This window comes from Carya illinoinensis, chromosome 9 (assembly GCF_018687715.1).
Source record: "Carya illinoinensis cultivar Pawnee chromosome 9, C.illinoinensisPawnee_v1, whole genome shotgun sequence".
Taxonomy (NCBI): Eukaryota; Viridiplantae; Streptophyta; class Magnoliopsida; order Fagales; family Juglandaceae; genus Carya; species Carya illinoinensis.
This window is the reverse complement of record NC_056760.1, coordinates 40,916,857-40,937,507: the sequence shown is the minus strand read 5'-3', so window position 1 is coordinate 40,937,507 and position 20,651 is coordinate 40,916,857. Positions and strand designations below refer to the sequence as shown.

The 20,651-nt window shown below is 33.8% G+C and overlaps 2 protein-coding genes across 4 annotated transcripts; one reads left to right on the top strand and one right to left on the bottom strand.

Moving 5' to 3' along the window:
- The first annotated feature begins 9,305 nt into the window (after positions 1-9,305).
- On the top strand, positions 9,306-10,483 carry LOC122275433 (steroid 5-alpha-reductase DET2). Its single transcript, XM_043084485.1, has one exon. The coding sequence runs from the start codon at positions 9,479-9,481 to the stop codon at positions 10,259-10,261; it is 783 nt and encodes a 260-aa protein (XP_042940419.1). The 5' UTR covers positions 9,306-9,478; the 3' UTR covers positions 10,262-10,483.
- Positions 10,484-11,296: 813 nt separating this feature from the next.
- On the bottom strand, positions 11,297-18,166 carry LOC122275432 (acetyl-coenzyme A carboxylase carboxyl transferase subunit alpha, chloroplastic). 3 transcript variants are annotated; one of them, XM_043084483.1, is made up of 12 exons: positions 17,859-18,166; positions 17,063-17,448; positions 16,896-16,970; positions 16,137-16,244; positions 15,851-16,011; positions 15,631-15,745; positions 15,358-15,512; positions 14,077-14,128; positions 13,937-14,005; positions 13,222-13,299; positions 11,973-13,140; positions 11,297-11,713 (listed from the first exon to the last, which is right to left on the bottom strand). In XM_043084483.1, exons 2-11 carry the CDS (start codon positions 17,390-17,392, stop codon positions 11,974-11,976), a joined length of 2,310 nt encoding a protein of 769 aa, XP_042940417.1. In that variant the 5' UTR covers positions 17,393-17,448; positions 17,859-18,166; the 3' UTR covers positions 11,297-11,713; position 11,973. The 3 variants fall into 3 exon arrangements, with proteins under 3 accessions (XP_042940417.1, XP_042940416.1, XP_042940418.1); XM_043084482.1 differs by having other exon boundaries at positions 17,846-18,165; XM_043084484.1 differs by lacking the exon at positions 17,859-18,166 and adding an exon at positions 17,738-17,757.
- Between the last annotated feature and the right edge of the window lie 2,485 nt (positions 18,167-20,651).

Here is a 20,651-nt window from a genome sequence, read left to right as displayed (position 1 = left end):
ATCTCTACTTCCATCTCATCATACCATAGTAAAGCCAAACCTCCTGCCTTTCCTACAGGATCCACAATAAAACTCTGTTCATATCCCACTCTCCTTCTAATTCCTTCAATCTTATTTGTAACAATCATGGTCTCAATGAGAAACATGACTTTGAGTCTCTTATCTTTTGCTAGGGAGTAAAGATCCTAAACTGTCCGAGGGTTCCCAAGCCCTCGGCAATTCCAACATAGGACATTCATTGTAATCGGTGGGGCTGCTTCAGAGCCACCACCTCAACATTGTAAGTATCAATCTCCTTTAGCTCTCCTCCCTTCTTTACTCTTTTTGCTTCTGTTTCATTAACCTCCCCACCTTCTCTTTTCTTCTTAACAATCTGGTCCCCATCAATCCCTCCCTCTTTCTGTTTACCCCTTGCCCTTCTTTTCAACCTCCTCTCTTTTTCCAGAATATTTCCTCTTCCCTCATCCTCACTAATCACCTGTGCACCCCTCAAAATGTTCCTTTCCTCCGCTCCCTTCATTCCCCCCATCAATTACCCCATCATCCTTAAGAATAATCTTCCCACTCTTCTCTCTGATGACAGTATCTTCTTGGACATCGTAGCACTCACCACCTCCTTCCCCTTAGTGCGATTTGAACACACCTTCCCTATCAAACTGCATTCTCCTCTATTCTTCATTTTCAATGAACCTCCAATCCGCACGCTAATGGCCTCATTCTCCTCTTCATTCAGACTCAGCCTTTTCCATATGCTCTCCAAATCCTCCATTGTCAACCACTGTACTACAATCGTGAACAGCAACTCCACACCTCACCTTTCACGGTGAAGACTTTGAATTTCCCTTCCTTTCGTGCCCTCAAGCCGTTATAGAGAGAGAAGACTTTTATCAGTATAGATCTTTAATTAATTTATTATAAAAACTATGTAAATAACACTTTTGATAAATATAAGATAAATTTAAATTTTAGCTATTCCATTCACATAAGTATCTATATTTGAATAACTATTTTTTCATTGTATAACAATAAAATATTATGAGATGAATTTGATTTTGACTATTCATATCAAATTTTCACATTGAATTATCCATTTATTCATTATATAGTAACGAGTAATAAATAATTACAAAAATATTTACTTTTTTAATTATTAATTCATTTTATTTTATCATATTTTACTATTTTACCTATTATATGTTAATTAGTAATTATATTCTAATTAAATTATTTAGATGTTTGTAGATGTAGATGGGGAGAAGAGTGAAAGTGTTATAAAATAATAATAAAATATATATTTACTCATTTAACAGTAACCATCAAATTTAGATTTTGGTTTATAAATATTGTAGGTCAAAATTAAATTATTTAAGTTTGGATAATTTATTATGAGCCTCTTTTCATTCCTAATAGTTAAAAAAATATTTTTTTACATATAGATAATTTGATCAAAGTGTTGCTAAAAACAGAGAAAATGAACTAGAAAACTCATAAAAGCTTCATGTAATGGCGTTGAAATTCAAGGCTAAGGGCCAATTCCATAAATTATAATCAACCTAATAAAGAATGTCTCGAATAATGCCAATAAAACTAAAAATGCCTGACAAAATAGGGAATACAAATAAATAAAGAGTCCTTCTATAGCTACCGTTGTAGGCTCCTAGTGAGTTTTCTCGCTAGTCTATTTGATCTATTTATTTTTTAAAAAATACTTTAGTCATAAAAAGATTATATAAAAATAAACATATAAAATGATGTAGCTTGATGTGTTACGTTAAATTGTAAATTTACTTCTATTATAAAATAGATCTAATAGATTTCATAAAACCACATCAGTTTATAAGTTTATTTTATATAATCTATTTGTATCTGTAGCAATTATCTTATTTTTTTACTTTTTTCATATATTTTTTTAACATTTTTAAAAAAATTATAACATCATTAAAAAAATACTTCTTTAATCATTAAGTTAAAAAAAAATATTGACACCCACCATCGATAGAACCCAACGGGACATATAGCATTTCTCATAAATAAATGAGCATGAGGCTGATTTGATATTTTTCCTTTTTTGAAAATTTACCTTCTTCCTCGGATAGCCAATTTTGTGACAGTAACTTTCAAATTAATAATTACAACATTTGAGCATTTATAGCTAATGAAATCTTTGATAATTTTTGTCAAAAAAAAAAAAAAAAGAAGATATATGCCTATTATTGAGTTTTGTAAAAAAAAGAAAAAAAAGTAGAAAAATAAGAAGTTGTTTGCATTGTGGGTAATAAATTTGACAAAATAGTTGGATAAATATTCATATTGTGTGAGATGTGTTTTTTTTTTTTTTTTTTTTTATGTTTTTAGTGAAAGTGGATATGGTTTTTGTTTTTTTTTTTCCACCATAAAAATCTTGGCAAATAATTACATGAGAATTTGATGTGAACCCCAATAAACTTGCTTTGAGACCCAACAACAATAATGGAAAAACAACCCTAAGAAAGCCAAACTCAGGTATATGGATGGAGAATCTAGATCCGATGAGAACTCGTTCAAAGAACCTAGATTATATCAAAATCTAGACCCGTTGAAGAACCTATCTCAAGAACCTAAATTACAAAGGAAGAACGTTACAAAAGTTTTGATTTACCTTTGATAAATTCAGAAGTTCAAGAAGAACAAAAGGAGATAACTCAACTCTCAATGACAATTCCATATAATCTGCCTCTCAAATGAGGTTACAAGTAGTTTAAATAGACAATCCCCAAAAATCCTAAGTAAACAATGCGTCGGGTACTGTAGCGTGAACAATACCATACGCCGCGCTACAGTAACTTCTGAAACCCTAGTGAGACATAAAATTATAACTTTCCAAATAAACCCTTGGCCAAAATACAAAACCTTCCAAAAAATAACCCTAGTCCATTAGAAATAAGATATACGTAGACAAGCATCCTCAAGCTCACTTCTTCTAAACTAATAATAAAATACCGTTAAACAAATTGAAAGCCTTAACAACAATAGGCCCAATCTTTAAGTCATGTCTTCCATAGCTTGTATCAAGTGGATCAAAACTGGTTTTTTTTCCTTCAAGCCCATCTTGAGTGTTAGGCTCTTCCTAGCTTTATCCCAAGTGGATTGCACTAATCCTTGCATTGCTTCCTTGATCTTCTTGGCTCTTGATCTTGTAATTTACCCATCTGGAATTTGCAAAGGATCTTTAAGGATAGCTCCACCTTGGTTCCCATCAGAATTTTACTTGAGAAATATAAAATTTTTTATATGTTTAAAAGATGTTTAGATTGAAGTTGGAATTTTTTTTTCGAAAACTTTCTTTAAAAAATTAAAAACCTAGCATAGCCTATCATTGCGTCCCATATTCTTGAAATTGTTATTAATTGTAACACCCAATTCCCATCGGTTAGGAGTGTCACGTAATTTTCATCAAAATATCCCGTCAGTTTATTTAAATTTGGCCTATTAAACCTAATTTAGGCCCCATAAGATTATTTATATCATGACCTAATAAATATTTAATCATGAGTAGTGCTAGATATAAACTCAAAACGTGCAAGTCCCGTATAAAATTATAGAGAAAAAGAGGTGCCCACCATAATATTTTTTTTTCATGTAAGTCCTTGATTTTTCTTACTTTTTTCAAAGAAAGTACATGAAATTTATACAAACTAAGACTATATAAATCTTTTTTCTAAATTAGAATATGAAAAGCGTAAGTAGTTTACATATTTACAAACAACAAAGTAAAAATTGATCACCTATTTTAGAGTCGAAGGAATTAAGATTCAAAGCTATATCTTAGCATATGTTAGTATGGTCAAAATTTTAAAGCTAATATTTTATGGAATATATATGGTGTAAAGTCATGTTAGTGCCTACAAGTAAGGGTGTAACCAGTTCGATTTTGGACATATTTTATAACCTAATTGGCAGGCGTGAAAATTGACATATTCAGCACGGTTTTTGGGTAAAATCGATGCCACTGAAGAGGGATGAGCCACCAATAGTAACTAGTCAATAAGGAGGAGGAAAATCGGTCGTATCAACTTCGGCAGTTCTCTGTCGGTTTTTGATTACCCTAGTGGCTTAGTTCACCTGAGAGAGTATGTGTTGCAGAAGAGAGAGAGGGAGCTAGTGCAACGGATGCGAGGAACAGAGGAAGAAGAAGTTGGAGGTTGAAGATGATCTGATCTTAAAACGACACCGTTTGGTTTAAAATAAACGGCGTCGTTTCAATTAATTAATTTTTTTTTTCATATATCTTAAATGAAACTTTCAATTATCTGTTGTATATTATATGTAGAAAAAGACGTCATTCCACTTTTTAATTGAAACGACGTCGTTTTGAGTATGTATATTTACAAAAAAAAAATTCAATCAGTTCAACGGTTTGAACCAGGATCAAACCGCTGCTGAACCAATGTTGGTCGGTTTTGAATAAATTTCACCGTGTGCCAACCGTTTCACCACCGGTTCTGATTGGTTCTCGTCAGTGGCGATCGGTTCTTCGGTTTTCTGTACATCCTCATAAATTGGTATACACTAGTTTTGAAAATTGAACAACTGATATCAGACCGATTCATCGTCGAAATCAAATTACGGGTTTTATTGGTTCCAGTCCGGTTTTATTAGTTTTTTTATTGTAATTTTAATGATGAAAACCTCACAAAGTTTTTCTAGAATAGAGAAAGATACTAGTATAATATTAAATTTAATTGTAGTCTATATAAGTTAGATTATACACCTTTTATATGAATACATATAATCAAATGTGTAGAAATGTATTTATCAAAAAGAATATATACCATAATTCATTATGCCATAAAATATTAAAATTTATTTATCCTTGATATGTGTATATATATATCAAAAGTAGGTTTATATTAATTAGTAATTTAGCATATAATATATAATATAATATAATATAAAAAACTATATATATAAAAAATCATATAAAAATATTTCATATATAATATAAATGAAAAAGTTATATATATATGAATCGGTTCGGTCTGATGTAATTAGGGCACTCAATCGGAATGTGCCTAAAACCACGACATTCATGATATTATACATCTTAAGGTATTTTGTCCTTAGAGATCCTAGTGTCTTTCTCCAAACTCTTCTCTCTACTATAAGAACTAGAGTTTTGATTGACCTTATTAAAAACTTTAATGCTTTTCTTGATTCTTATCCTTCCTAGATGTGAAGATTTTCACGAATATTTTAACATATCAAGCTTTTTCCTCATTATTTATTGCATTATCATCCTCAGATGATCTAAGAAACTCTTTACTAATCTTAAGAACAACTGACTTAATTTTCTTTGGTTGGGGCTATGTGTATTCATATGTTTGAAGAGAACCTACCAGTTGTTCAATAATTATATTGTTAAAGTCTTTACTCTCCTCTATTGTTGTGACTTTGGGAAAGCTATCTTGTAAAGAACTGATAACTTTTCTAATTATCCTAACAAGGATTTTTTTCACCTATATTGAATTTTAAATTTACTATATCATCAAGTCTAGTATATAAAGCATAAAAACTCTCATCATCTATCATTTTTATTTCCTCAAACCTAGTGGTCAACGTTTAGAATTTTTTACTAATCTCGTTCCTTCATGTGTGACCCCTAATATGCCCCATGTATCTTTGGCAATTTCACATAGTGAGATTCTCTTAAACGCAAAGAAATAGCCGTAAAGATTGCATTTAAACCTTTACTATTCCAATTGCACTCATTGACCTCATCATTAAATTAACTATTGATATCCTTGATAACTTCTATACCCTTAACAATTGAAATAGGTCTCTTCCATCATTTTTCTAAAATCACTCACACCTGTTTATCTATTAACTTAAAAAAGAAGCTCTCATTCAAGTTCTTCAATAGACATTGTTATTGCCATCACAATAAGAGGTTGGCGGAAGGGATTGAGATCTATTCATTTTAACCACTTGATGCAAAATCACACTGAATAACTAAATCCTAGCGGAATGAACCTCTCTCTGATACTAATTGAAAAATTAGTAGTGCAAATCCCAGATACACATAGAGTGGAGTGAATATGTGTTTTTCAAATTTATTGGACTATTTAAATTAACAATCAATCAATCAAGCAATTAGTGAATCAAGTCACAAAAAATAATCAACACATCAATTTTAGTAACGAAGCGAAAACTCAATGCCTTTAAGTCCTAAAACCATGCCAAATGTAAGTCACTACCTAAAATGCACTACAAAAATTTATAATTCGTTACAAGCAATTTAGAAACACTTACAAGGCTATTGAAGTAACTAAATTTGGCTTGCAATACCTAGAGTATCCCACTCAATTTTTGCACCCTGGTAGTTTCAGACCAATAACCTTTTTATAGTTTTACCACGTGCACCAACTCGGTCTATGCACCCAAGCAATATAACACTCAAAACGAGATCAAATGATGGAGGTTAGTTTATCATGAGATAATTGATCTTGAATGCTCAATGGATCATTTACTTAGGTATTCACTCAAGAATACAATGAATAACAACAGCTCTAGTCTGTCTCCACAATCTAGAAGTCATGCATATTATCTTACATATACTTAGGGTCTCAGCATACCACCTAGAAAAGTTCATACCCTAGTGAAAAGTGTTTTTCAAAATTTTTACTCGAGACAACTATTGAGCAAACTTTCTATCCATTAAATTTTATATTATATTATAAGTTAAATTGTTAATTAATATAACATGAAATTTTATCTTATAACATAAAATCAATATAACACGATATTTTAATTTTAAACATGAACATTAATATTAAATTATTAATATAAACGACTTTTGATGAGAACAAGCATTAGAGGAACTGGCTCTTAAGAGCATTCACATTGGTTTAGGCATATGCATATGCAAAATCACATCTTTTGGAGATCCAATTTGCCATACAAGCAAAATTTTCACATTGGCTTATGCAAATTTGAGACAAAATAATAATAAAATATTATCATTTTATTTTTATTTTTTTTGCTTTTTTTTAATAGGGTTTGATCTTCAAATATGTAAAATATTTTTTGGGGAGTGAATGAGTAAAATATGTAGTAAAATATTTAAAGGTAAAATATGTAGAAAGAGAGTGGGATGAGAGAAAAAGAATGAATAAAATATGTTTTGGAGAGTGAATAATAGATCTTTAAACATGTAAAGGTACTGTTCATAGCTATGCAAATATTTGAAGATGCATAATCTAATGTAGATGAATTTAGGCTCATATTATGCAAATATGACTTTACATATGCATATGCATAGACCAATGTGGATGCTCTAAGTCTCAAAACCACACATGTAAATAGTAAATTGAAAATATCGGGCCAAACTGAACTAAAACTAGAAAAACCAAAAATTTCAGCTTCAGTGATGAATCAATTTGTATCAATTCTAAGATTTTCAAAATTGGTGTATATCGGTTCGATTTTAGAATTTGTCTAAAATCGAACCAAATCGGACCGGTTACACCTTTACTTTTAGTGTTCAATTGAGGGTTCATTTACCAAGACTCCTCTATATATTACAAATAGTTTAAGAAATTAGATAAAATTACTTGAAACACCATTTATTTTAAAAGAAGTATTACAACTACAAAGAGATCCATAAAATAAATCCACAAATTAACATGGATTTATAAGATATGTTAGATTTAGGGAGGTTTAGACAATGAGTTAAGATGAAAGTTGAATAAAATATTATTAGAATATTATTTTTTAATATTATTATTATTTTAAAATTTAAAAATATTGAATTATTTATTATCTTTTGTGTGGTAATTTGAAAAAATTATAATGATTAAATAAGATGAGACAAATTGAGATGAGTTTGAAGATTTCTTAATCTAAGTCCTAATGCTTTACATCAAGATAAATCAATTTATAAATTTACTTTTTTAAGATATACTCAATATCTAAAAGATTTATCTTTCTTTCAAATCAAAGTTACCCTTATCAAAGGCTAATTTTAATTGGAAAAAGCTAATTCCATCGCTCTCAACTACCGCTGCCAAAATTTTTAAATTTTTTTTATTTCATAATTAAGGAAGTATTTTTTAATGATATTGTAATTTTTTTTAAAAAATTTATTTTAAAATGTTAAAAAATACATATAAAAAAAGTAAAAAAAAAAACACATTTTTACACTAGGTAGCTCCTAGCAGCAAGGCGGTGGCTATAGCGCCACCCATTTTAATTAGAAAAAATATAGTTACAAACACAACTACGTATTAATATGTACATTAATCTAATATAATTGGTCAAAAAGTAAATTTGATTAAAAATAATATTAATTTAAATTTTAAATATGAAAAATAGTATTAATACACGACTTTATTTATATGTAATATAATTTTTTTAATTATATAAACCTTCTCACAACTCCCAATTAACTCATCCCATAGAAAGAAAGGCTTATTATCAGAAGAGAAATACTTTTTGCAGTCAGTAAATACAGTCGGCATGCAGTCGTGGAGAAAAAAATAAATTAATACGGAATCTATATAAAAAAAATTATTTTTTTAATTTTTTTTATTCATGTAGGTCTCTCTGAATATAAAAAAAAAATTTTATAATTTTTTTTTTATTCATTCCATACAGCTGACTGCACCAACTGCATTTACCGATTATATATAATAAAGTCGCTGAAGAAACGCCACAACAATAGTCATGCTGATGCCACGGTGATGGCAATACCAAATGGTAATTCCAGCTCCAAGAACACCAATTGCATGGGCCCACAGTGACTAAACTTTTGTACTTATCACTGATGTTTGGAAATCACGAGATGTAACCTAGTAGTCAAGTACAATCATTACTAAGAAGAAGGCATCGGGCATGGATAAACGCAAAAGCATCCCCGGTCCGGAAAACCAGACCATTCCACAACGAAGCTGCTACGTTCACAGAGGAAGACTACCGAAAAGGTAAATTTTTTTTTTTTAATACATTTTTTTTTATATATTTAATTTTTTTTAAAAAAATAAATCTATAACGTTATTTAAAAATATTTCTTTAACCACTACATAAAAAACTATATATAAAAAAAAAAAGTACAATCGGTGGCCACTATATATCCTTTCCACAAAATTATGTTCACAGAAAATTTCTACCGATAAGTTCATTTTATTTTGTTTTTCATTTTTATTTTACATTTTTTAAAATTATTTAGATATTTTTTAAAAATAAAAAAATTATATATTTATTTAAAAATACTTACTTAGTTATTAAATAAAAAAATTTTAAAAATTTTTAGGTAACGAATTTCGGTACAAATTTTCTGTGAGACTAATGTTTTCCTTCCACTAAAGTCATACTACGACCACATTCCCTTCTCAGAGCACACTGCTCCGCAATCCGCATCGCTCTCAATCTCTCCGCCCCTAAGTCACATTCTCTCTGTCGAACCTTCCGACCAGATCAGACATTAACACGAATACCAACAAATATGGTCTCAGATCAGAGGGTCTTCCACTACAGCCTGCTGTCCCTCTACGTCATAGCTCCCATGACCTTTATCGCCCTCCGGTTCCTCCAAGCCCCCTACGGCAAGCACTACCGTCCCGGGTGGGGCCCCACCATTTACCCACCTTTGGCCTGGTTCCTCATGGAAAGCCCCACAATCTGGCTCACCCTCCTCCTCATCTCCTTCGGTCTCAACTTCTCAAATCCCAAGTCCCTCGTCCTCATGTCTCCGTTCCTCTTCCACTACTTCCACCGCACCTGCATCTATCCACTTCGCCTCCACCGCAATTCCGCTCGCCGGAATACGGCCCATGGATACCCGATCAGCATGCTGGTGTTGGCCTTTGTGTTTAACATTTTGAATGCTTACTTACAAGCCAGATGGGTGTCTCATTACAAGGATTACGAGAATGATGGGTGGTTTTGGTGGCGGTTTTTTGGTGGATTGGTGGTGTTTTTGGGTGGCATGGCGGTGAACATTTGGTCGGACAGAGTTTTGGTGGGTCTGAAAAAGGAAGGTGGGGGAGGGTATAAGGTACCAAGAGGAGGGTGGTTTGATTTGGTCAGCTGCCCAAACTACCTTGGGGAGATCGTGGAGTGGTTGGGTTGGGCGGTGATGACTTGGTCTTGGGTGGGGCTAGGGTTTTTCCTCTTCACGTGTGCCAACTTGGTACCCAGGGCACTTGCGAACCATAGATGGTATCTGGAGAAATTTGGGGAGGACTATCCAAAGGGTAGAAAAGCTGTTATCCCCTTCTTGTATTGACAATTTGAGGTTCCTTTTGTTGGTTGACTTTTGGTCCTTTGGATGTGTGATGGCTACAACTCTTTCCTTTTTGCAGCAGCACTTTAAGAAAACTAGATTCAGCAATTGACATTTTCACAGGTCGAATTGGTGGTCTTTTGTAAGGTTTTATAGCTCGTGTATGTAGTACCTGCCTGTAGAAAATATGCGCTGTAATGGATACAAGGTTGTCTTCTAAACAAATGCTGCCTGCGCCTGCGTCTGTCTGCTATTTCTATGCATCTTTCCTGCCATATTATGCACTTATGCTTAAGCCTATTTTACAGATCAAATGGTTTCTAACATCGGGATTCTCCAAATTTCATTTTCTTTTATTGAAGAGACCCGAAGGTAGTTGGGACTATAGAACTTTCAAACTAATTGCGAAATTGAGTAAAATTTGTGAGTCAGTTCGTATTCAAGATCCGTTTGCTACTAAACTTTCTCTTGGATTGACTCCACTTGATTCTATTGACGATACGAAATAAACAATATTAGGATAAGTACCATTTGCATTTAAACTAGTACAAGTTCGAATTTGTTGTCTAAATTATTTATATTTTTCTTTTATACTATCGATTTATTAATATAAAAAAAAAGGCTGGTAACTTAGAAGCGGAATTCCCCCGAAACTATTCTTGAGGTTAATCTGGCTTCTAGGCTCTAGCTATTCTATAGTGGCAACTGCTGGTGCCTCACAATTGATGCTGCAACCAGCGACCAAAACCTTAGATCGCATCCACCACTCATTGGCCGTGTCAGAATTAGCTGTGCAAACTAGCAGTTCGCCAAAATACCAGGCATCAAAAGAACGGCGAAGGCAAGCATTTTAGACCCAAAGGTGCTCATAATCTACCTTCGCTTGAAGCTGCTCCAGTTTTCAAACCACACCCTAGTTGTAATGAAAGTGGACCATTTTTATAGAACTATGTGTTATTGTCATGTCAACGGTGACCCACTTCGATCGGTTCACATAATGGCGCAGCAATAAAAGCAGCAGTAGTAGCAACAACATGCTAAACAAAAGACCTGAATAATTAACCAAAAGACATTATTTCAAATAAGCGGAAGCTTTAATAGCCTCCATTAACATTCTCACAACCTATACAGAGTTTCTGTGTCTATATAGAAAGAGTAACATGTTCTACCAAAAAGATTAAAGAACTATGAAAACGAACTGGATGGAGAGCTACTAGGTTGTAACAGCCTAATATAAATTAAAAGCATTCCGGCCTAAAAAATATGCTGTCATGCCGTGTCCCTTGATATTTCTATAGATGCAAAACCTTGTGAACCAGAGCAAGAGATAGCATTAGATGCTGGTGGCAGTGAAGGCAGCTTAAGATGATGCTTTTCCTGAAATTAGCCAGCTTAAACTCTCTTATCAATCGCCCCATTTTCTCAATTGGCAAGATACAAAATACTGATATCATTCTGCACAATGCCGTAAAACCAGTGAACATGATATCCAAATGGAGAGTTGAACAAAACTAAGGATTAACACAACTAATTTTACAAGTTTTTCAAGTCAGGATGAAGTTATCGAAGATTGTATTCTCTGAAGTCTTTACAACGAAAAGAAAAACTCAACCAATGTTTTCATATTTAAAAAACCATGTAAATACCAACCATTCTGACCAAAAAGTTCAAAACGAAAAAGAATTTAACACGTGATGAAAACAGATGAACTCACATTAAGCAAAGGTGCGATTTACACCAATCTCTACTCTTGGTTCAGCATATGTAGAATCATCTTCTTTTGCATATTGTTTTTCCAGACTTCCATCCAATCCTTCAGAAGATTCAATGGTTTTGGAAATCTCTGCCTTCAGCTTCTCATGTTTCTCTTTTAAGTTAGAAGAATCCAAGGCCGCTGCAAGACTCTGCTTAATTTGTTGCTCTAAAGCTGCAATTCTATTTTTGGAAACAGTATTGGGTGTCTTTCCTGCCTTTGCAACCTCCAACTTCAGTAACTCAATTTTGTCCTTCAGATCTGATGACTTGATTACATTTTCTATTCCCTCCTTGATTTCTTCGTTTAACTCTTGCATCTTGACTTTGACATCTGAGAATGAAGTCTGTTGTTCACTGAGCTTCTTTACTTTTGAATTTACAACCTCAACATCCAAATCCAAGGATTTGAGAGCATCAGCCAGTTCCAACTCTATATCTTTCTTCACCTTCACAATTTTCTCCCTCAGCCCATGGTCCAAATCCTGAACCATAGACGCCCCAGAATTTTCAATTTCAGCCTTCAGTGCCCTGTATTTCTCCTGTACATCAGGCCGATCCAAGACTTCTGCAAACTTTTTATTGATCTCCTGCTTTAATGTGGATGCCTTATAATTCTTTTCAGCAAGACTCTTGGTTTTAGATAATTCTTTCAGCATGTCTAATTTATGTTTCAAGCTTTCATAATTAGGAGCTGCAGGGAGACCCTGGTTCAACTCATCCCGAAGCTTTTCGACCTTGTCCTTTAAGGCTGGATGCACAAGGTGGTCCTCCGAATTTAGTTTGGAAAACTCCCCACGCAACATCACAAACCTGTCCTTCAACCCAATGGTTTTAACAGCCTCGAAAAATTCACGATCGACCTCTCTTTTCAATTTATTTATCATCTCATCCAGATCTGACTGTGGAGGCATGACCGAGGACTCTTTGGCATCTAATCTTTGCTGCATAAGTTTTTTGACCTCATCCTCAATATTTAGATCAGAAGTCTTCCTGATGGGCTCTTCTTTCTTTTTCATGTTAACTTTCTTCTTAGGATCTACTGGAAGCCCTTCTTGAAACCCACCAATTTTGCGGAACTTAAGCATGCGATGCTTCAGAAGCTCTGGTGTGTCCATCTTCATGAGCTCCTATAGAAAAGAAAGATCTTAAATAGGACTAATACTTGACGTGGTCAATTCTTTTAGGATTACCATGAAAAACGCACTTACATCCATTGATTCATTAATTGCCTTCTTTATCTGTTTTGAGGTCCAAGATGGATCTGCATGTGCACCACCAAGTGGCTCCTGTTAAAGGTATAAAGATTTCTTTGAGATGTCATATAATAGACCGAAAGACTGTAAAAGGATTATCAAAAGGAAATGATAGTTGTTATTGAGGTTAAGACGATATAAAAGGAGTGAGATCTTCTAGATTTCAATGATAATCTATCAAGTAAACTTCCCTGAGTCCAAATCATTTATTTCCAAATTCAGCCATAAGGATTTTGCCACATAAGCATTTTTATAACCATCAAATTCAAATCCAATGAGGCAAAATCCCTACATTGAATTTGAAAGCAATTATTGTGATTCAGAGAAATATACCAGGTTAAAGGATCCCGATCCAATAGAAAAATAATTAAAATATGCTGCTCCAGTCAAATGCTACATAAAAATAGATGGACTAAATCACACGTCTATCTGATCCAGTGATGTTTTGGGCCCAAGAAATGAAAATGGTTGATTCTAAGAAGCTCTCTTTTCCCCCCCATACGGGAGTAAAATCGTCTAGTCAAGTATGCATGCAAAACACCCATGTTTCACATCCATTTACTGTTTGGAGAAGGTGCCTACTGTCATGCATAAGATAGATGGAAGTCATCTAAAGAAAGAGAATAGAGGAGCAATGACTACATGGAACACATAAGAAATGATAATTTACAGGAATAATGCCATCTGCAATCTGCAGCTTGCACAACTCTGAAGCAGTAATCTTTAGCCTCTCAGCAGCCTGCAAAGAAGAAACTTACGAGTTAATATTAAACCAATGACAAACAAGCCATAAAGTGATGTTGGCTGGACCTTTGGAGCGGCTTTGGCAGTTTTCCACAAGATTGCCGCGCATGCCTCCGGACTGACCCATGACAAGAATAGAGACAACGCCAAAAGAACAAAAATCAGCACATACAACTATGATAGATTAAAAAAAATTACATAAATTAAATCAGCAAGGTCATATATCCAAACAGGAAAAAAGGAAGAAATAAACCAGTACCAGATGATTCATCCATGAGTGGGACTGTGACTATGTGTGGCCAGATAGTACATAGCAAGATTCATATCAAACGCTTGTGCATGTGTGTGTCTGGCCACACAAAGCTAGACACGAAAATATGTTAAATGAGGCTGTAGTCTTACACAGGCTACCAAAGGCCTTCAGAGATCAGTAATATATACTCATTTTGCATAACCTGACAAATCATTTTATTTTTGCTAGTTAAACTGATAACTCCGTATCTGTGTCAAAATGAATCAAAACCGAGAACTATGCTGTAACATCTATCACTTAACAAAGGAGATTGAACTCATTTTACAAACGAGCATGTGTATATTATCAATATCAAAAAGAAAATTCCAGCAGCCTCACAAGCAATTATGACAGGGTATATACTCCATGAAAACTTGGGAGTCAGCATTTGTGGCATATTGCCAAATTCCACAATCAAAATCTTGACTCAGATGGTAAATTTCCAGCTGAGCAGGACATTTTTTAATTTTTAATTCAATGGAACAATGCATTTCCACCATGCCATCCACAGCCAGTCAATAATTCTTCAGGATAGACATAAAAGCAGCTCTACGTACTCTTGTCATCTTATATTTGTAACCGATAAGAAGAAACTACTATATTTCATATTTACCAAAAAAATAAATAAATACAAACATGCTTGATGCTTCAAGTAAAATTACAAAGTCTAGAATCATGCCTTGTGAGAGCAGATAATTTAGGACGGAAACCAACAGGAATTTTACTGCAAGCTAACGCAGGACAATAAAAATAAAGTAACAAACAAAGAGGCCGATAGGAAACACAAGGAGCGGGTTGGCAAGTGGCAACTAGTTATCTATTTTATCATAGGACTTCATTGAATTCTGAATTAAAATCAACATAGTAATTATTCCAGATATAGGGTCAAATCCACCCTTTCCTTCCAAGTCGTTGGCGATTTGGGTTAATAACTCATAAACATAGCACCTCTTTGAGACCTACACAATATGCTGTAGAAACTAAGGCACATGTCGGACAGTATATTGGCACTATCTTTATGAGTTGCAATGAGAGGAAAGCCAAGCTCAAATCACCTGGCAACATAGAAAACTGCATTTTCGAGCATTAGCAATTTATTAGCACAGCCAATGGCAAGTGCACCACCAGAGCCACCTTCCCCAATGACAATAGAAACAATGGGTACCTTCAAACCAAACATAGTCCTTAAATTGTGCGCAATGGCTTCACCCTGCATGCATGTAAAGCATGCACATTAGTTTTTTTTTAATAGGTGTGTAAAGCTTGCATATTAGTAGCTTGTATTGAAAGACAATCATGCAAATTTCAAGTTAGAATTGTCCACATACTTGGCCTAGTTCTTCGGATTTAAGGTCTGCAAATGCCCCAGGAGTGTCAATGAAAGTAACTATAGGGAAACCATGGTGATCTGCATAATACATCATACGTAGAGCTTTCCGGTAACTGTTTGCGTAAAAAATTTCCCATCAGTGTCAGATACGAAAAAGATGACTATCCAGGAACTTGGCAAACAAGTTGAAACATAGAATTCACTTTCATTCTACATACCCATGGGGAGTAGGCATCCCAAAGTTCCTTTGAATATTCTCTTTTGTGTTCCTACCCTTTTGGTGACCCATGAACATGTATCTCCTACCATCTATTGTTCCAACACCAGTAACAATAGCCGGATCATCATACCCACCCCTGTCTCCATGAAGCTCCACAAACTGTACATAAGGGATATATCCAAAGGTATTTACATAATTGATTCAGCATCCATAAACCTAAAGGCTCTAGTGAACCATTAGGAATAAGTAAAATTTTAAAGAAGCTGAGAATACGAATGCTGGACCTTTTCAGTAATGCTAAATACATGATCGAGGAAAGTTGGCCTGTTAGGATGCCGTGCAATATTAACACGCTGTATAGGTGTTAGATGTGTGTATAAATCCTTTAATGCCTGAGAACAAAAATGGGGAGTCGTGAGAGCATTTCAGAATCTGTAACTATTTTAATAAAATTCTAACATCTACTGTAGAGCTTCAACTTCCCTCAAACGTTTGTTAAGCAAAATGCAAGAGGCATCCCCATGATCAAAAGTTAGTCATTATCTATAGCAAGTTCTTCACATCATACACATCCAAATTCGCATTCAGATTTTCCACAAATCCATATAAAGTTAAATATCAAGCTTTTTGGTCTATGCAGTACGGTTCCAAAATAAAGGTTTACAACTCAGACTACCATGAAACAGAAGTACCGACTTCTCACTTTGGCATGCTTGAAAGAATTTTTAGGGTCTACAGAATAAGGAAAGAATGTTGAGAAATTCCATTAATCCTAAGAAACTAAATTTCTGGATAAATTGGCACTTATAGGAGGCAATAGAACCTGTACCAAGGCACGAAGCCAACATCTATTGCATGGAGGAGACGAAGAATTAATAAACCCCATTAATATTTGAAGCTTAAATCAATTGTTGGAAAAATAGCAAAATCATCTTATGTTACATCACCAGACTGCTTAGAATTAAGACTGCTTATGGCCAATGTTTAGGTCATTTATTGAATCTAAAGAAATGCAAGTCTCGTCAACATATGGTTTATCGAACCTGCTGGTACTTATTCTCTAATGAAATAATTTGATCACTGAAGTCCAGACCAGTTTCGTTCGCCATTTTCCGGACCTGCACCCAAAAACAAAAGCTAATCATTGAACAAGACCGATAAAAAATTTCAGCTCAATGAACAGACTACAACTGCTACAAAAGGGAGTTACATCAATGATTTTCTTCTCTAGATCGACAAGCGGTCTCTCGAATTCCAAAGTTACGGGCTTCGGCTTATCTTTCAACGGCTTGAAATGCGATAGATGGCTAAGGATCCCACCTTTAACATCAGGATCCGCATTATCGGGCCAGGGATACTCATGCTTCTTCCCCTTCCTAATCTTTGCGACGACGGCGAAATCCCTCCTCCTTGCACCCAATCGCGCCCTTCCTAGGGTTCTCAGAGGAATTCCACTGATGCCGTTGCTCGAGCTCCGGAGAAGATCCGAAGCCGAAGCTCCAACGAATGCAACCGGAGAATAAGATAGTGAAGAAGCCATTCTCTAACTCCGAAAGCCGACTTCTCCGAACTCTCAGCCGAATCCACCAATAAGATCTAATTCCAAAACATAGCTCCAGAAGTCATAAATCTCGGAAAAAAAAATCTCAGAATAACTTGAACAAAATGACTGGACATTGAACAACACGTTTAGTAGTGCCTAATTAGGCTGCGTCAGGTAAAAAAAAATAAGGAAAACAAAGAAAGCGGAAAAACGAAAAGAAAGTGACATTTCTTCACTCGATTGTAGATTTCTCACAAAAGCTTCCAATAAACTATTCCTAACATAACTATTCGGTACTAATTCAGCTAAACCGAGATTTCACAATTGTAGAAAGCATCATACAATCACAAAATTCTCATTTTCCGGAAGTTTCTTCCATTTACCCAGCAAGCAGACAGAACAACATAATAGAACGAACACAACAATCTCAAGTAATGACTCAACACGCACCGTCACACCGTACCAAAGTAAAAGATCGTCGCAGGAGAAACCAAAGCAGATAAAAAAATTTAACAGAAGAGTGGAGAGAGAATCTATAGGAGGGAGAGGAAAAGGCTAGAAAGTAAGCTAGGTACGAGGGGGGGAGTGTGAATGGAGATTCTTAAGCAATGAGAGAGAGATGAAGGAGCATCGTAGAGATCGTCAAACTTTCGAGACGCCTTTTGTTTTGGGGGTTTTTTCTTTTCTTATGTTTGAGAGCGAGAGTGTGTGTGCGAGGGGTGGGTGCGTCACTGCGTGGGCGAGACTTCTTATGTGAATCTTTTGGGAGGGACCCTGTCGCTGTGCTGTGCGCTAATAATAATGAGCCAGCTTTTTTCGGTATGGCCGTTGAAGACGATCCCGTCTCGCTTGTTAGCCCTCTTCACTAGGCACGTGTGTAGTCTTGCTTCCACGCGTGCCTTCTCGATGTCTTCTATGATCTCTCTCCTTGGGCACCCTCCACTCTATTTTCACAACAATCTTCAGGCTATTTTGTACTTGTCCAAATTTTTAGTATTGGAATGGCAATCCATTCAGGGCACCTTGACGTTCAGGTTTTTGCTCAAATTTCCTTGTTTCGGGTGTTTCAGTCGAAGTCTATGTTTCGGTTCGGTTCGTTTGTTAATAACTCATATTTGCAATGTTAAAGTATACAGTCTTCACATTTTTTTTTTTTTTTAAATTAGATAAATTTAAGACTTAATTTTGCTTATAAAAAAAGCCATTCTTCTCAACGGCGGAGCCACATTGGGGCAGGAGGGGGCCATGGCCCCCCTTACCAATTTGAAAAATATCTTCTATATATAAAAAGTGTGTATGAAACGGAAAATTTTGTTTTAACGATTTTTCTTATTTTTCCGTTAAAGTTAACACCATTTGTTTTAACGGTTTGGCACATAAAATGAAGACATAAATGTTGAGAGAGATAGCATTCAATGTTGTTATATGATTTATTAATCTCAATAATTATAATACTTAATAGTTTATATAATAATAAGTAATTAAAGATTAGTTATTATATTTTTCTCTTTCTCCTTAACATATACACGTGTATTAGGTGCATAAGATATGAATCCCTAAGTGTAATATACGTGTATTATACGTTTCATTAATTCAGATTATTGAGTATTCCAAATTTAAAAATCTCATATAATATATAATATAAGTGCGTTTAATCAAAGTATTTTTTTTTTCCATGGTAGTAGGACGTAGCTTCCGCTAAGTCATATTCCATACGTGGGCTTGCTATGATAGGCACGTGACAAAGGCCGTGATCCTTGAACTAATCAAGAAAGAGTAAATTCGGTCAACAATTTCAAAATATATTTTATGATTTATATATATGCTATATATAGAAAATATTATACCACAAATTTTATAAAAAGATTATGTTTTAACTTTATGTCGTCCCTGATCGACTCAACCAACAGCAAAATAAGAATTTCAATGTTGTCTCTATTGATTGTCTACAGGATGACATAAATTGATGAATTATAATACAAACATCAAACGACACATATTTTGAACTACTGTTTGTGTTAGACTTTTATTAAATTTTTCATATATATCTTTGCTAAAATTATAGATGTTATAAACATGTATTGGATTATATGATACTTTGAACTAATTTTTTTATTTTCTCCAATATGCCTTAAATTATTAAGTGACATCAATAATTTTTATAAAATATATATTATTTTTTACAAATAATCATTTCATAAAATTAGACAAACGTGCTTTGCACGTTACTCCCACCTAGTATATATATATGTTAATTTTTTTAATTTAATAAAATAATATTAATTTATCATGTATTGGCCCCTCCTCTAAAAATTATTTTAGCCCATCCATAAAATTTAATCTGATATAAAAATAAAATAAATAAAGCACATCTCATATAAAATAAAATACATAATTTTTATTATAAATAAAAAAAATTCTAACTATAACTACTAGTATTTCTAACCTATTTCCATTGTCTATATTGAAAGAGGAATGGTTAAGAATTTTGATTTAGATTCAATACTTAATGATTTTGTTTGTTTAAAAGAACGCAAGTTATAATTTTAGACACTCTATTTTTTTTGTTTAATATATTTGTATAAATGTCTTTCTATTATTTCAATAATATATTGTTCTTGACATATCAAATATTTTTTTAATACATAAGTTGTATTAAACATATTTTATTTTTATTATAATCTTCTTATCAGATTATTATACATCGTAAAAAAATTATATAAAAATAGAATAAAAATATTTTATGTATATTGTTCTAATTTCCCCCCCCCCCCCAAAATATATTCCTGGCTCCGCCACTGATTCTTCTCTTCTTCTTTCTTCAAAAACAGTCTTCACAGTTCACTCTACCAGCTCTCCTGCTTCATCAGTCTTACAAGTCACGCGGCATGTCACCAGCCACACTACCTCATTGTCGCACGCATGTCTGCAACCACAGTTTAAGTTTCGTTTGGTTATAAGATTGACATGATTTTTTAAATAAAATATTATTTTTATTTTATAAATTGAAAAAATTAAATTATTTATTATATTTTCTTTAAAACTTTAAAAATATTATAATAATTAAATGATCAAATCATCTTAATAACCAAACTAGATCTAAGAATGCTTGCATACATGTATCTCTCCCTATCCCTATATCTCTCTCTAGAATCTCACTATAGTTTATGGTGCCTAAGAGCATTGGGAGTAACCAATTGCCCTTGAATTTCGGCTAATTAAGCCCAAAAGTGATCTTTATTGGATTAAAGAAACC

What these genes read in the sequence shown, in the direction of transcription:
- LOC122275432 (XM_043084483.1), bottom strand. Translation starts at nt 17,392, where the DNA reads ATGGCTTCTTCACTATCTTATTCTCCGGTTGCATTCGTTGGAGCTTCG. An exon ending in TAGAGAATAAGTACCAGCAG is followed by an intron (nt 16,245 to 16,895) that starts GTTCGATAAACC and finishes TTTTGTTCTCAG; the next exon opens with GCATTAAAGGATTTATACAC. An exon ending in TTGCAGATGGCATTATTCCT is followed by an intron (nt 13,300 to 13,936) that starts GTAAATTATCAT and finishes TACCTTTAACAG; the next exon opens with GAGCCACTTGGTGGTGCACA.
- LOC122275433 (XM_043084485.1), top strand. Translation starts at nt 9,479, where the DNA reads ATGGTCTCAGATCAGAGGGTCTTCCACTACAGCCTGCTGTCCCTCTAC.